Source organism: Muscardinus avellanarius (assembly GCF_963383645.1).
Source record: "Muscardinus avellanarius genome assembly, chromosome: 6".
Lineage (NCBI taxonomy): Eukaryota > Metazoa > Chordata > Mammalia > Rodentia > Gliridae > Muscardinus > Muscardinus avellanarius.
The window spans coordinates 25,330,022-25,346,813 of record NC_137791.1 but is presented as its reverse complement, the minus strand read 5'-3'; the positions used below and the strand labels follow the sequence as shown (position 1 = coordinate 25,346,813).

Genomic DNA, 16,792 nt, shown 5'->3' with positions numbered 1-16,792 from the left:
CTGGGTGGTCCTGCCACTCAGGGAGGAGAAAACCATGCAGCCATTTCCTTCTCCACTCTTGACCTCCGAATGCTCCCTCTTTCTGATTTAAAGCAGTGGGCATGACAAAAGGTATGACATTCGGATGCTGAGTCTCTGCCACTGACTTTTGATGGGTTAAAAAAAATAGAGCACCCGGATTTTGTAAAAAAAAAAAAAAAAAAAAAAAATTTATTTTCATATAAAAGTGCCAAAATATCCGCCAATGTCATCATCTATCTCAACAACCAGTTTACACTAGTAATCAAAACACAAGCCTCTTTATTCACATTGTTCAAAAATCTGATTCTCCTCACACATTCCCACAGTAACTGGAGTCTCTGGACAGTGGGAAGTTGGCATTGCGATTTGCCGTGGTAGTCCATATGTCCAGGTTCATGTAGGCACGAAACGGGTTGAACCCTGGGTAGTATTCCTTGCACATGACTGCCTGGTTTTCCATGTGGGTCGGGTGTTCCGTGGTGGAGCTCACGGGACAACAATTTTCATACATATCACTCTGGGGGGCCCAGATGGAGCCAAAGAGTCCAGACATTGGAGACAAGCTTCGTGTGCTGGTGAGGTAGGGCTGAAGTATGAGCAGGGAGGGAAAGAAGTTAAAGAAAAAGAAGGTTTAGTAAGGCAACGTCAAGGTAGAATAAACATCAGCAGGTACCACCATTCTGTCAACCCGAGCCCCTTGGAAATTATTAATCTATTCTCCACACTCCGGGTCGCTTTAACTGCATTCTTCTCAAAAGGAGGATTGTGAAATACTCGTCTAACTGGATAAACTTATTTGTAATCTAAGGAAGAACTCACAACCACGTGCCCTTCAGATGAAAACAAGGAGTGGGTGCCTAGGTGTGAAAGGGAAGCGGGTGGACCCATCAATGACCCCTGGCTGACCTCTTAGCACAGTTGGAAAGGCCAGTAAACACACAGGGTGTTCTGGCCCAAGTTCAATTTTATCCAGTCTCTGCTGGCTCTAGTTTGGGAAGACGTCTTCCTTTCGGGCAGCCAGAATGTCCCTGTCTGAATTCCCAACCCCTGGTGTTAGGTTCCTCTAGAGGGTGGCCAGCCCAGCTTCTATGATGTGCAAGAGACATTCCAGGCTTTAGCTGACCTGCTCTGATACTAGCTGAGACCAGGCTTCAAGGAGGATGGCACAGCTCAGCGCTGCTCCACTCCAGAGCAAGGACGAATGACACCTACCGGAGAACTGAGGAAGCCGGCATGCCCCCAGGAAGAGGGCATGTTGGGCGGGGCGTTCCAGGTCGAGTGAGCACTGTGGTCCACAACACTGGCCTGAATGTCTGCAGGGCAGGGGAAGCCATTGGCATAATTCATATTGTCTACAAAGAAAGGCAGCCACACAGGTCAACATTTTCACAGAGAAGAAAATGAAATTCTGCCCCCAAAAGAGAGAGAAACTTTCAAGGCCTTGCTATATAAGCGAGTGTAAGACAACCCCAACTCTTTGTGGACCAAGAAGGTCCGTTCACCGCCAGCTGACAGGTCAAGACTATGTCGCAGACACACCACCTGGGAAGCCCTCAGAGGGAGTTTTCCCTGCGGCTCATGCGTCTGTATTTGATGAGAATCATTCCAATACACAAGGCATTTTCAAATACTACTCTATATCTGAGAAGTGACAAGATTATTACCAGTCTTAGCCCCCCTACCCCAGGGTTGGGTCTTGGCCTGCCAGGCAGGTGCTCTACTCTGCTTCACCCCCCACCCATCCTGCCCAGCTCAGTCATCTGCACCTGTTCTACAAGGCCTCATAAAGCAACTGCAAACCAAATACTCCCTTGTTATCAACAAGATAATAAACAAGACTCGGCATGAGGCTGAATACAGGTTTGAGGTCACCCTTGGCAACTTAGGCCCTTAGCAACTTCACAAGACCTTGTTTAAAAATAAGAAATAAAATAGGGCTGAGGGTGTAACTCAGAGGTAGGATGCCCCTAGGATCAATCCCTAGTAATAGACACACACATACGTAATAAACGCGTAACCTCACGATCCTGAGTAGAGAGTTATCACAGTGCCCTCTTGTGGCTGGAGTAGAGCAATACATGCATCAGAATGAAGCTGGACACTTTAACACAGGGCTTCCTCCAACTGGAGCGCTTTCCAGTTGATCAGAGAAATCCCATCTCTTTTAGCAGGCATGTGTAACTGCCCACAATTTCCCCTCAGAGCTTCCTTACTTCCTTCCGCAGCACCAACCCCTCTCCCGGTCCAGGGACAGAAAAGTCAGGTCATGTTGAAAAACAGGTAAATTCCTACTCATAGGATTTGCCTGCTTAAAAACTACAGCCCCAGCCTCCCAATGGATAACCCAGTTATGTCCATGTAAATACAAACCACTCAATTCTACCTATTTTAAAAAACTAAATGGAATAGCGTTATATGTCGAAGCCCCCAGACACCCAGAGTCAGAACTTTTTAAAGGCCACATGAAATGCATGACAAGCAGGCACAACTGGATCCATCGTATGAAGCCATTCAGCACCCACGGGAAGATCATTATCTCAGTCTGCTCGCTGCTAAAGGCGAGCAGGTTAGTGCCTTAGGCCGCACACACTTCTGTTCTGACCTGCTGAAAATAAAATAACGGCCCTGGGATTGTTCAGACAGTTTTTACCTTCTGGAAAGGCATTGTAATCGTTCAGTTCCAATGGGCAGTACACACTGGAGAACTGGCCTTCGCAAGTTGCACTCCAATCAATGAAACTGCTACAAAAAACAAGATGTCTAGTTTCAGACAGGATGCCAAGGGATCAGGCAAAGAAAGAGGAAAGTGATTTTAATTCCCAACATTCTCATCATTGTACATTTCTCACTTTAGAAAAATGAAAGGTGTACTTCCTCAAATCACAGAATTAAAGACACTGGATGCTCATGTTAACAACATCCATGTAGGTTGGATGGCGTGGGCAAGGTGCACAGTTTCTTATAGCATGGTGGCTGAGCATAGCTAGACATGGAGTCCAAGGTGCGGCTTTAATAGCACTGTGGAAGAACACCTGGAAAACCTTGGCACAATCCCGAAGGAACCAGCCAGGTGCTGCTGAAGAAACGCCCTCTCCCTCGGAGCTCCGCCAGCACGCAGCTTAGGGAGTCACCACTGCAAAGGACTATGCGTGGCTCATGGGACTCTAATCACTACTGCAAACTGGATTCTCATTACAGAGACGAGACCATAATATTGCTGTAATAAAGCAGATCCAAATGCCTTCAAATGGATTCTGTGACTGATACCAGCATGTCCCCAGCTGCCCTGAGTGAGTGTCATATTAACATTGAATGGTGAGTTTAAGAGGCTGACATCGTATAACTATTTCTTGATACTCAGACTCTTTCATCTTTTAACATTTTTTAATACATTCAAGAGCACTGTCATGGGAAAATGGAAATCTTCACTTTCTTGGGGAGTAGGGATTGAGTGATGGTTTTTCGACTTTGCCTTGTATATGAAAGGTTATATTTTCCATTAATTAATTAATTTATTTATTTATTTACTGTGGGTCTGGGGATGAAACCCAGGAACATTTGACCTCTGAGCTAGACCCCCAGCCCTATTTTTTATTCTTTATTTTGAAACAGGGTCTCACTGAGTTGCGGAGGGCCTCGCTAACTAGCTGAGGCTGTCCTTGAACCACGATCCTCCGGTCTCAGCCTCCCGAGTGCTGGGATTACAAGCGTGCACATCACGCCCGGCTATCTCTTCCATTTATAAAAATGGAAAGAATGACGGCGCCAGCAGCTTCTTACTTCTACCTCATGTTTCTCTCAATGTCTGGCTTGTTCATTCCTAAAACATCACAATGACACGAGAAAGCAGAAGAAAACCCGCAGCCAAAGTGCCCTGAAGGGGAAGCCTCGTCCTGGTATTGGCAAGAACTGTCTTCCAGACCCAACTCGAGCTCTACCCACCGGCCCGCGGCCAAGCGAGGCCCAACTCTGTACCTGTCGGGAATCGGGGTGGGCTCCTGCACCCCTTCAGGCGCCCTGCTCTCCAGAGTACAGCTCAAGCTGCTGGTCAGACACACCGGCTGTGGCGGCCACAGGTCTCCAGGTGGGCACAGACCTAAGGAAGAGAAGAGGGCCCCTCAGTGCACCTTTACCACTCAGCCGGATGCTGCGGCCCTCCTGCAGTGCCCGGTCAACTCCTCCTCCCTCCAGAAAATACTCCCACAAGCACCATGCTTGCTTCCCCAGCCCCTTCGGGATGTCACTTCAGGACAAATCACTTGGCTTTGCGCCCTCCTTCAGAGGGCGTGTGATTATCTCCTGATGCTGGGGACAGGGTGAGTTCACTTGGCAACTATTTGAGGACTTACTTTCTGCAAGTCCCCATTACAGACAGCAGGGATGCAGCAGAGACCAAGGAACATTTAAGTGAACAGAGACAGAAAACAGAAAAGCACAGCATGGCAGATGGTGTGTGTGCTGTAACAAACAAAGCCTTGGTGGCCCAAGGACAAGGGAACATCCCCCTCCCCAAGGTGTGACTGGAGACAAGAATGGAACCAGATGGGCGGGAAAGTCTGGCCAGGACTCCTGGTGGGTGTGCCTGCTGGGGTCCCACCGCTAGGGGACTGTGTGGCCAAGAGAGGGCGTGAGGGGCCGGGTGAGAGCTGATGGGAGCCACAGAGGATGGAGCCCGTGGCCCCTGAAGATGTAGGCACTTCCTCTGAGGCAGGTGGGAAGCCACAGAAGAACTAGGGCAGTCTGAATGCTGGACACAAGTCCCCCTGGGGGTCTCCTGTCTCTGCACATTCTGCCTAGGACTGGTGGCCTTTGTTCTAGACTATCTAATCCCAGATTTTTGCTATACCAAAGCCTTGAGACAAGGAGGACTGGGAGTGTGGCTGGAGGAAGAATGCACCTGGATTCAACCCCTAGTAACACACATACAAAAAGATATTTGGGTTCCCTGAGCTCAGAACTACTCTCCTGTATCACACCCGCAAAGAGAAACCGGTGAAAATAGGCTAATACTCGTTTACCTGGCTATGTCCTACCCATGTTTCTGCTTTATGAAAAAAGATAACTGCAGATACCAGCAAAAGCCACGCTCTCTCGGCATCTGCATTTTCGCAGTTAAATAGGCAAAATCTCAAAGTGAGAAATAAGCCCCGAGAGAAGGTGTGCTCGCTGGCCAAAAGCATCTTTCCACTTTTAGATATTCTTGCATAACTATTATTCTCCTAGTATTCTTTTAACTCTCTACATGAATTGCTCTGATGATGTGAGAACAGGACTATGAAAGAAATTGAGTCTGAGGAAATAAATTCTCTAATAATTTGTCTAAACGTCCTTGGCTCTGCTCAATAATAATAAAAACTGGCCAGAACTCAGATGCTGTGATAAGCACTCCAGCTGCAGCAATCACAAATGGCCTCCGACCCTCATTCCAATCACTAATTTAGGTTAAGCTATTAACTCCGGTAAGGTAGCTCAGTTTAAGGTAACTCTGTTTATCCTTGAGATCCTGCCTAGAGACAGAGAAGATAAAAACCTTGTGTGTGACCGTAAAGCAATTTAGTTGATAAACAACTTAGTTGCCCAAATACAATAGACTCAAGGAGAATGATTGTTGACTTTTACCTCAGTATGAGCATTCATGGAGACAGAGACTGACCCATGGTTAGAAATGAATATGACAAAATAAAGGACAGACGTTCTAAATATATATGTATGAAGGAAAGGAAATGCCGTGTAAGAGTAAGAAAAGCATTTTTGCATGAAGAAGAGCTTATCATAAGACAGTCCCAACTGGGAAAGAAAGGAATTAGAAAGTTAGAAGCAGGTTGCAGAGGGTTTGTGACAGAGAAATGGATTATTAAAGATGAGTAGGCTTTTAATAGGCTTGTTGTCTAAAGAAGAGTGCTCAGCAGTTAAGGAAATACATCTGACAATTAAAACCAAGAACTTTGTGGTGTTGTTTGTGGTATTTTGTCTGCAAAACTGTGTTGTGAGTTTGCTTAAGCTTTCAGATTTAGAAGATAAGATGCCAACACCTGAAGAAACTCCATCACATCCACCTGAATCACCACATCTCCCCACACTTGCTATATGAACTGAGCCTAAAAAGATGGAAAGTTCCAAGAAAGTTAAAGAAGATTCCCTGAGAAGCCCCCAAGCCTTGGGCATGCCTGTTTGGAACTGCTTATCTGCAAAACCTGAGAAAGAATCCGGAGGGAGTTAATCTCTCGAAGATCAACAGCCAGCTGAAGGACTAGTTTTATTACCTTTGTTTACATGTCATTCATTATTATTTCACAGTGATTACACCCACCCCCTTCTTCTCTTATTATTAACTTTACTGGTGAAGGGTATAAATTTTGGGGTTTTTTGTAATAAAGTGTCATTGGCTCAAGAAGCCTTTGTCCATCTCAGGTTCTTTTCCAAAGCGTCGTACCTAAAAACTTAAGGAATTCATAGAGGGTAAAGAACCACTGCAGATAAGATTCTGCAGAATTTCACCTGCCTTTTGTCCCATCTTTCTGAGGCTCCTGACCACGAGTGGACTTGCCCCCCACAGGACTGAGCCCGTCGGCAACAGATAACAGCCATCATCCCAGTGGGGAAACCTGATGCCCCACCCACCACCCCGCTTGCTCAGCGGGGCCCTCCATTCCGAGGTCCCCCGAGATGCCTGGGTCTGGTTTGCTGGCTAGGTTATGCAGAAACCCTACAGTGCCGACTGGGCTGCTGTAGCTGTCCAACCTCAAAGCTTGTTATGCACAAGCCAAGATGAACCTTCATCCTGCCCAGATGGCAGAATCCAGGCGGTTCCTATAACTTTAGACAGTTTTCCCTGAAAAACCCTTGCAGTGTTTTTACTGATCAATGTCTCAAGTCTGGGCTGCCACTTGGAAAGCTACGGAAAGACAAATTGAAAATACTGCTTTCTGGGGTAATGAAATTCAGGGATGAATTTTGGCTTCTAATTAAACCTCTGGGCCACTCAAGTAGAGGCCTCACTGGGGACCTGTTTTGTGGCAAGATGAACTGGAATCCAGCTGTGGATGGAGTCTGTGCCACCGATGGTCACCTTTGCTGCCTGGGTGCATCCCTGCGCTGGACATGGCAAACATCAGCACAGAGGAAGGACTGTGCTTCTGCTGTGGACGCAGGCTGTGGCTGCCATGGAGAGCTGGCTGCTGTCTCAGGAGCAATGATACCTCCTGCTCCTGATGCTGGGACTACAGGACCTCGAATCCCGCTGTGGGCTGTTCAGGGCAGGCTCGCCATTGCCAGCACATTCAGGCTAGTGTTACTGTTCCATCCGGCTGGGCCACTCAGCCCTTGAAAACAATTTGTGCTGTGACCTCTGGCTCCCCAGGCCCAAGGCAGAGGGTCGGCGATCAAGGTGTCTGGTGGTTGTTCTCCACCATCCAGAGCATCTGGTATTGCTGAGTGATGGAACAACGTTCTTGAATATCAGCCCAAAAGTATTTCTGACTCTATAGCCCTGCCTTCCTGGAATTAGGTACAACGTCAGGGCTAAATGCCTTTGTACTTAACATGGGAGGAGTTGTCCCCAAAGGGTTCATCTTCTCTTGCTTGTTTCCTGAGTAGTGATCAGGAAGTCAGGACAGATGAGACAGATCTATTTTGAACATTCAGAATTCGACCCTGACCTACCAGAAATGTGATGTCTGCATCCACCCCAACAGAGCCCCAGGCCCATCCTGCTGGGGCATATTCTTACTCAGCCCAGGAAAATGAGGGCCACGAGCTTTCAAACCTAGCTCTGTCTCAGACACCAAGATCCTCCTGCTGGACCATAAGGTCCTCTACCACAGGGGGAGGGAGGTCCTCTACGCTGCTCGCTGAGTCCCCCCACAGTGCCCACACAGGCCAGAGCGTGGCAGAAGGGTCTCTGTGTCCCAACACCCCGTTCCTCTTGTCTGATCCTTTAGAACAAAAGGTGGAACCAAGAGGATCTGGTTGGAAAAATAGTGAAGTTACAGGTCCTGGGACAAGATGCACGGGTTCTCTTGACACTGCAGGGCAGCAACCACCTGGCCCCTGGGGAGGGAGCACCTGAGACCCCACGAGGCACAAGGCAGGAGGTGACGCCAATGAGGCTTGCTGTCCTTAGCCGGAGCCGACCTCACAAAGGACAACGTCCTCCTAAGCTACTGTTCACACTGTCCATCTGACCGTGTGGCTGCCCCCCACAGCCCCCAACCCCGCCATTAGACAGTTGTGAGGTCAAGCGGATCACCTCCTCCCCTGCTTTTCCAGGCAGCCAGCCCGGCTCCTGTGCCTCCCAGGCATGACATTGACTGGCACCTCTCACGTGTGTTGTGCTGCCACGGCCGTGGCTCAGGCACAGGTGAGGTGGATGGATGCCACTGGGACACAGGTCGGGTGGTGCAGGGGCACCTGCGCAGACCAGACTCACTCTCCAAACTGAACTGGGGACCCAGCTTCTCAGCCAGCCAGGCCACGCTGGAGACACTGCCCACCTCTGTCCTGGACTGACGGAGGTGCTACTTAGGGAAGTCCAACAACTGTAAACACTCTTTCCAGGACAGCACAAACGCCCCTGGGTGGCACTTCTATATGGGGCTCAGAGCTCTGCACCGCTTGGGAATGTAAACACTGGCTGCCTTCTTCTGACCTCTCTCTCCAAGGATGCTGGTTAGGCAAAGCCTCAGAAGACAGAGGTAAAGGCCGCTCTGTGGAGCAAGAGGCAAGTGTGCTTACTTTCTACTCTAATAAACAGAACGCCTCCCTCCCAGCACAACCCTGTTCCTGAGGACAGGGCTCCTGTCCTGTCTGACATGCCCACGGTGGTGAGGGCAGTGGGCGTAAGCGCAGGTGCAGCACTGCTGGCTGTGCCAGTCTCTGGTCTCTGACATGGAAGCCTCTTGTCTTCCGCCAGCTTCAACAAAATGGTAGCAGGCGAACTTGTGAATTTAGAAATAGGAGAAATCTCTCAGAGGCTTTGCAGTTCTTGACAGGGATGTGATCTGACTTAGGTTTAACACATGCATTCTAGCTAATGGATGTGGAATGGGCTCGGGCAGAAGTTACTGTGGTAGGGTAGATGAGAAGTTAGGATGGCTGGCCGGGGGATTATGGCAGACGAGGATGTGTCTAGAAGGTGAACAGCTAACAGGGGAGGAGCGTGGACCAGGTGAGGCACAAGAAAGTCAGTCAAAGATTATGCAGGGCGTGGTGGCGCACGTTTGTAATCCCCACGCTTGGGAGGCGGAGACAGGAGGATTGCACAGGTTCGAAGCCGGCCTCGCTGGCTTAAGAGACCCTGTTTCCAAATAAAATATAATATAGGTCTGGGAGTGTAGCCTGGAGGAGGAGGGTTCCATCCCCAGTACCACCAAAAAACAAAAAAAAAAAGATAACTCCTAAATTTGGGGCCTGGACACACAGAAAGATTAAACAGGAAACTAAGAGCAGCGGCACTTGGCTTGGAGCACCTGCTGCACCTCCAGGAGAAGATGTCAAGCTGGCAGTTGGTGACGAGATGCCAGCGTTCGGGAGAGGCCCAAGCTGGAGACATCTGGGAGCCATCCTGATGCGCAACAAAACTTAAAGCTTTGAAAATGGGCAAGATCAGCCAGGGGTGCAAGCCTGAGAAGGCACCGAGCACCCTCCGGGAGGGTCAGGGCCATGAGAGGGCGTGAGCAGGAACTGAATCAGGAAGCAACGTGTGTGATGAAGAGACTGAAGACAGAGGCCAGCAAGGCCTCGCTGACTTGGAAACACCGGGGACCCGACAGCACTATCTCAGCCGGGGGAGGCAGCAAGCGCCACACTGCAGGGGCTTCCTGGACGCAGGGGAGGAGGAGAATCTGAATCAGCTGAGACAGAGCAGCAAGCGGAGGAGCGGGTTGAGCGGCAGGGACGGGGCAATGGGAGGGAAGCAGAGGACGCGTGGCGTGGAGGGTGGACGCAGGGCAAGTGCGAGCCTCCTGAATGTCTATCATGGCTCCTCTTTTCCAGTAAGACAGGAGGCAAGGCCATCTAAGAACGAAGCAGAGGCACCGGAAGTGTAGACACAGCGGAGGGTCAAAGGCCTGGGGTTTTGCAAAGTTAATGCAATAAAGGAGAGGAGTCGAGGAAGTAAGTGTAACCACGGATCAGGGTGTTTCTGCAGCGTCAGCGTCAAAGTACAGCCATGAAGGAGGCACGAGACAGTAAAACAGGGACAGGACCGAGGCTCTGTAGACGGGAGCCAGGGGCAAATCTACTTGGGAGGAGTCCCTAAGCTAGTTCGATCCAAACTGCAAGCAATTTGTTTCTGTTATTAGCCTGACAAGTCCCAGATGTGTTCAAGAAATCGCACTGGCCGGGCGTGGTGGCGCACGCTTATAATCCCAGCATTCAGGAGGCTGAGACCAGAGGATCGTGGTTCTCAGACAGCCTCAGCTACTTAGTGAGGCCCTCCGCAACTTAATGAGACCCTGTTTCAAAATAAGGATAAAGAAATAGGGCAGGGGGTGTAGCTCAGAGGTCAAATGCCCCTAGATTCCATCCCCAGACCTACCCACCCCCCCCAAAAAATTGCACTGAAATCTTATGTTTCCAAGTAAAAATTCTGTAGTGGGAGAGCAGCTTTTATATCCAGAAGCAAGTGTTTCTGTTAAAGCTTACTAATACCATGGAGAATAAAAAGTGGGAAAAATTCTGCCATAATTTCTGCCCTGCTGTGGCAGGAAAGAAGCTCTATACTAACAAAGATAGAGAGAGGTGAAGGGTAGGGGAAGGGAGCAGACGCAAGGGGCTCTGGCGCTGCGCTCGGCTCCACTGGAGGAGTGTGGTCTCCTTCCCACCACGCTCCAAGGCCACCGCCCCCACCTGGCAGAAGGTTTAGGGGAGCTCAGCGCTCAAGCTCAGCCCTGGTGCAGGAGTGAGGCTGCTACCCAGGCACTGAGGCGGGTTAGCAGGGCCCAAGACGGGTGAGGGAGGGAGGACGTGGAGTGGACCAGCCAAAGGGGAAACTTCGCCCTGGCTCCTTCTCCACCAGGGCCTGGCTTCTCTCGGGCCGCACATCGCCTCTATTCTAGATGGTTTCTGGCTGGGGAAGGTGGCCCAGGTGCAGTGGGAGTCTCCTGCAGGAGGATCGGCTACAGGACGTGGAAGAAGAAGCCAAAGGCAGAGGCCTGGCGGTGCCCAGCAGCAGAGCTGGTCCCTCCTCTGACCCCTTGCTTTTTCTTCTTACGCTCCCAGCAGGAAGGCAGGGCAGAGCCTCCGAGTGGTGCCCACCATGAGCGCGCTGTGGCTCACCTTTATCTTCTTCAGCACCTGTGGGCCCCGGGAGGCTGGAACAGGAAGGTTCTGCAAACTCAGGAAGGTGACTCGAATCTCTGCAGGGGAAGTGAGCACAGGAGGAGCTGCTGATTTTTCTGCACCAGGAAGTACTGAAATTATAGAACGAAGTCTAACAGGTTTTACACAAATTCTTCCCCGCAGAAACATGCAGGTATTAGAGACAAAATGGTACCTGGCCAGGAAAGAGTTGGGCAACAGTAAATTCCCAAGACCCTGAAGAGTCTTGCTTTTAAAAAACTGCAAAAATTTAGCCAAGATAAACTAAGGTAACTGCCATTTTCAATTTACCTCCCACCAGGGAGCAGCCATTCTTAACCTTCAATTTTCGTTCCAGCTCTAACAAAAAATTATTCAAGAGCTTTCCTTCTGCACTCAGTGTCTCTCTTCACAGTCTCACCCATCTAATTACATCCCCCTGTCCCCTCAGGAGACAGACACCCAAGAAACCCAATTACACTTGTCACCCGAGGCCCTCTCCCTCTTGCTTAAACCTGTTCTCTCGTTCAATAAAAAGTCCACGGGTTCTGCATCTGTGATTCGACCAACCACAGAATGAAATTAGAAAAAGAAAAGTTATGTTGTTGTTGTTAAGGATTATGTAGCCAGGCCTAGATGGCTGAGTCTGTCCTGAGCATGTGCAAACTTCTTCCCTGTCATTATTCTCCAAAGGATACAGTCTAACACCTATTTATATAACATTGCACTGCAGTAGGTATAACAAGTAACCTAGAGATTATTTAAGGTACATGAATGAATGTACATAGGTTATATCCACATACTCTGCTTTTTTTTTTTTTTTTTTGGTGGTGGTACTGGGGGTGGAACCCAGAGGCTTTCTACCTCCAGGCTATACTCCCAGACCTATTTTATATTTTATTTGGAAACAGGGTCTCACTAAGTTGCTGAGAGCCTCACTAAGTAGCTGAGGCTGGCTTTGAACCTGCGCGATCCTCCTGTCTCAGCCTCCCAAGCGCGGGGATTACAAGCGTGCGCCACCACGCCCAGCTATACTATGCTATTTTATATGCAGGTTTGGAGCACCTGCAGATTTTGGTGTCCACAAGGAGGTCCTGGAGCCCCATCCCCCATGGATTCTGAGGAAGTAAATTTGTCTATTTTGTCCAATGCTGTGAAAAATATCATACAGACCAAAGACAAATGTGTACCCACCACAGCACAGCTTCTATAAAGATCCTAAGTAATCAGTGCTCAGTTTTGTTTTACTTTCCTGCATCCTTAAAAGTTTTGTTTCTCTTTCTTTCTGGGGGGAAGGGGTACTGGGGATTGAATCCAGGGGCATTCTACTAAGATACACTCCCAGCCCAATTTTATTTCTTATTTGGGAACAGGGTCTCACTAAGTTGCTAAGACTGGCTTTGAATCTGTGATCCTCCCATAGCAGCCTCAAGTACTAGGATTACAGGTGTACGCCACCACACCTGGCTAATGGTCTTCATATTTTAACTTGCAGAATCAGATACCAAGAAGAAACACACTGACTGACAGAAAAGGCAATACATAGAAACACACTATAAAAGCTGGAAAAAATAAAACTTACGTGGGATTGCAGATGTGATGAGAAAGGTTCAAGGAGAGAGGAGCTTCAGAAGGAAAATCACTTGGGGAAACACTGTCTCCTGCATTAGAAGGAAGACACATGAGGATACATTCTGTGATATCTAAATAGAGCAACAAATATACCACTTGTAACAACTTGGGAATAATAATCATTATGCCTTTTGAGGTCTATGCTTTTTAGAAAAGTAATAGGTAAATAATTAAAGCACTTGATTCTTTTTTCTTTTCTTTTTTTGTGGTGCTGGATCCAGGAGCATTCTACCTCTAACATACACCTCCCAGCTTTTTGATTTTTTTGTTTTGAAACAAGGTCTCACTAAGTTTCCAAAGCTGGCCTCAAAACTATGATCCTCCTGTCTTAGCCTCCCATGTACTGGGATTACAAGTGCAAGCCACGCCCAGCTCATCTGAAAATATTTTAAATTCATCATGAAAAGTAATAAATTTTGTTGTGAAAGTTACTCCTGTCCCCTCATGAAACAGACACCCAAGAAAACTAAGTATGCATAATATATCCAATATTACATATATGGCTGACATGTACTAAGAGAAATGAATTCATAAAGTATTTCCTAGAACTGGGTGACATTTTATTTCACAGAATGCACTGCATTTCAAATGATGGATGGTGGAAACCAGCTGCCTATGCACAGGACGCTGGACAATGTACACTGCACAGTGATGTCAAAACCAGCTGAGTTGTGAGAACCCCGCCACGTAAGTCAGAACCGAAACCCTTTCCACCAAAAATAATAAACAGGTCATGAAAGTCACTGCTTTGAATAGTATGTAGCATGTGCCCGATGTCCTACTCAGAGGATGGCTTACATATGTACAACGCACTGTATCGTCCCAGTGTCCGGTTTATAGAACTATCTGTATATACCCTCTATCAACAATTATAGAGGATATTAAACTATAGATTATGATTACGATTTCAATATTATGATTTTATCTTTAATACTTGCAGAGTTGAAAACTTGGAACTTACTGGGCCATAGAGGGCAGCCACTGTACAGCTTAACTTAGTGCACTGAAGGGTACAGCACTGTACAGCAGTATTATTAATGGTTCTCATCAATATTGCCCTTTCTCCCTCGTGAGCGAAAGCTGCTCTTGGGCTCTGTTCTTAATGTTAAGTGCTGGTTTTGGAGAGTCTCACGTCAGGTCAGCATTGACAGGCCGACCCTCGGTCTTCAGTAATAGATGGAACTATGTATGCTGTGAGCTGTAACGACCGTCCAAGACAACCAAGCAAGACTTGAGTGCTGGCCCTTCACTCAGGCCATGAGTACCCACGGGCCAACACTGTTCCCAAGGAAGTGGACTGATCGTTTCTTGGGGATTGAGGAAATCTTTATCTTTTTATGTATACAGCACAGTGCCCAGTAATAGACAGTGTATCTTGGTAGTTTTAAATTTTATAGGGGGGTGGGATTAGGGAAATCTTGTCTAAAAGGGTCAATGGAGAGAGGGGAGGGAATAGGGAGAAGGGTGCTGAGCAACCCTGGCTGGAACACATGGGCTTTCTCGAGGAGGAGTCTATGGCCATTACTGCACTGCTCACTTAGACAAGACCTTCTTTCACAGCTCTCTACTTGGGGAGGAGAGAGAAGCGAAGATGGCGACCAGCAAGCTGCTGACCTGTGTGTGCAATCTGCAAGCAGCCTGGAGGGGGCGGGGGTGAGGAGTCTGGGGTCCTATCCCAAGCCACTGCGTAACAAACAAGCTCAGAACCCAGGTGGGAGCAGGGCCGCCGCCCATCCTCCTGGAGGTGAGTGGCATGCGGGGCTGCCCCGCAGACACCAAGCAGCATCTCACCGCCTTTTCCTCTTACAAAGGTTAAAAGGTTACGATGTTGAAAATGACCATTAAAAGAAATAAAAAGCACCTTTATACAGGCAAGGAGCAATAAACAGTAAGGGGGAGAAACACACAGAATGCTATCTTGAAGTAAGACTCCACTTACATTAAGTTAAAAATGAGCACTACAGTCTGCAAATGAATATATGAATATAAAATTTAAAACGCCCTAAAATAGTACATACCTAATTCATGACAGTGGAAGTGACTTTCTTAAGGGGAGTGGACAGATGATAAAAGTATTTTTTCTTAAATAAAAACCCAATACCAAGAACCAATGTGAGAAAAAGGAAGAGTTATTAATTCTGGATAATAGAAATATACATGCTTCTTGGATCTCTGCTACGTCATTAAATGTCTTAAAAATAAGAAAGCCTAATGCTCGTAGCAGCATAATTGACAATAGCCAGAAGGAAGAAGCAACCAAGCTTCTGCCAATTAAAAAGTGGGCAAATAAAATACTGTGTGTATATATACAATGGAATAGTAACAAGCCTTAAGGAGGAGGGACATTCCGACACATTCTACAACATGAATGGGCCTTGAAGGATCTTACGTTGAGTGAAATAATTCAGTCACAAAAAGAGAATCATACTGTATGACCCAACTGTATATGTGATATCCCTAATTCATAGGGAGAGAAAGTAGAAAGAGGTAATCAAGGGCTACAAGGAGGGAGGAATGAGGCACAGAAATTCAGTTTGAACAGTGAAGAGTCCTGGAGAGGATGGCGTGAGGGGCCTAAGGCCACAGCACATCTACTTAAAATGGTTAAAGCAGTGCATTCTATGCTCTGTGTCTTTTACCACAATAAGCAAGAATGTATACCTGTTGGAACTGCTTCAAAGAGGCAGTTACTAAATAATAATTGCACTGATTAGGAGAAAAAGACGGGAGAAGAGAAAAAAGAGAAAGTGGATGAAGTTCAAAGAAACACCCAAGCCTCATCTCTGTCCTCAGCGAGGCGGATCTAGGCCTGGTTCTGGGGACAGGAGGGCAGAGGCGGCCACGCTGGGCGCCGGGCCTCCCTGGGACTCACCCACTGGCAGGAAGTGCTGCGGGTCCACCGTGGGCTTCCTGTCGCCGTCGGAGCTGCCGCTGCTGCTCCAGCTGCCCCAGCTGCCCCGGCTGGCCCGCACGCTGCCCGAGGAGCTGCCGCAGTCCGAGCTGGAATCCGAACAGAACTTGTCGGCACACTTCTTCTCTGCCTTCTGGTAGCCCTCTGGAGGAGGGAAGGGAAAAGCGTGTTTCACTGACCTGACTTTAACTTGATGCCCTTGGTAACAGAAAAATAAGTGAAATCAGGAAGAGGCCGGGGCAGCTTCAGGGCCAGTGCCAACAGCCCGCTAGTAAGGACAACAGAGATGGTCACTGACACTAACTCGGACCTTAAGGACCAGCAGGGATGGGCCGAGTCTCTTATGCCTACAGGATGGACAGTTAGACTTGTGTGGAGCCAAGACAGTCAATACCATGTAGAACCTTGATCTATAAAAATGGTTCTAGAGGTTGGGGCTGGAACTAAGTGCCACGGCTCTCGCCTCACGTGTGGGAGGCCCCGGGCTCCATCCCAGCACCACAAAACAAGACAAAGACAGAAATAACACGCGTCTATCAAGAAAACTGAAGCTACTCTATGGGACTGGAGATCTGCCTCTTTTATTAAGATGACCACTAAGAGTTTCAAAATATTATTGACATCTGGGTGAGAAGAATCTCCAAAAAGACCAAAGAGCAACACGTGTCAAGGGAATGTGAAGGCAAAGCTGGAGATGGAGCCCAGCTAACTGCGGTGTGCACCGCTGTGGGGCTCCCGCCTGGGGAGAGCAGGTGTGGATGGGAGGAGCGCAACCCCACCCCCTGTGCCCCACCAGCACACTAACTTCAGTGGTCCTGTGGCTGCACTGCCCCGCATCCTGCCCAGCCCAGCACTGGGCGCCCCTCCTTCTCCATGACACTGCCCAGCAGTCCTGGGGGGACAGCGGCTTGGCTCTGTAGAAACTACCTA

General features: G+C 48.4%; 1 protein-coding gene across 4 annotated transcripts in view; it reads right to left on the bottom strand.

Annotated features, from left to right (window-relative positions):
- Positions 1 to 331: 331 nt before the first annotated feature.
- Positions 332 to 16,792, bottom strand: part of TMEM131L (transmembrane 131 like) — a gene marked incomplete at both ends in the record, with an annotated part of 190,820 nt that continues 174,359 nt past the window's right edge. For 2 of the 4 annotated variants that reach the window (XM_080697376.1, XM_080697377.1), the window contains 7 exons: positions 332 to 607; positions 1,234 to 1,373; positions 2,672 to 2,763; positions 3,997 to 4,117; positions 11,299 to 11,378; positions 12,902 to 12,980; positions 15,824 to 16,006. In XM_080697376.1, the coding sequence (XP_080553502.1) occupies positions 332 to 607; positions 1,234 to 1,373; positions 2,672 to 2,763; positions 3,997 to 4,117; positions 11,299 to 11,378; positions 12,902 to 12,980; positions 15,824 to 16,006 (971 nt within the window). The remainder of the gene's footprint in view (positions 608 to 1,233; positions 1,374 to 2,671; positions 2,764 to 3,996; positions 4,118 to 11,298; positions 11,379 to 12,901; positions 12,981 to 15,823; positions 16,007 to 16,792) is intronic. The other 2 variants (XM_080697378.1, XM_080697379.1) reach the window with 1 other exon arrangement.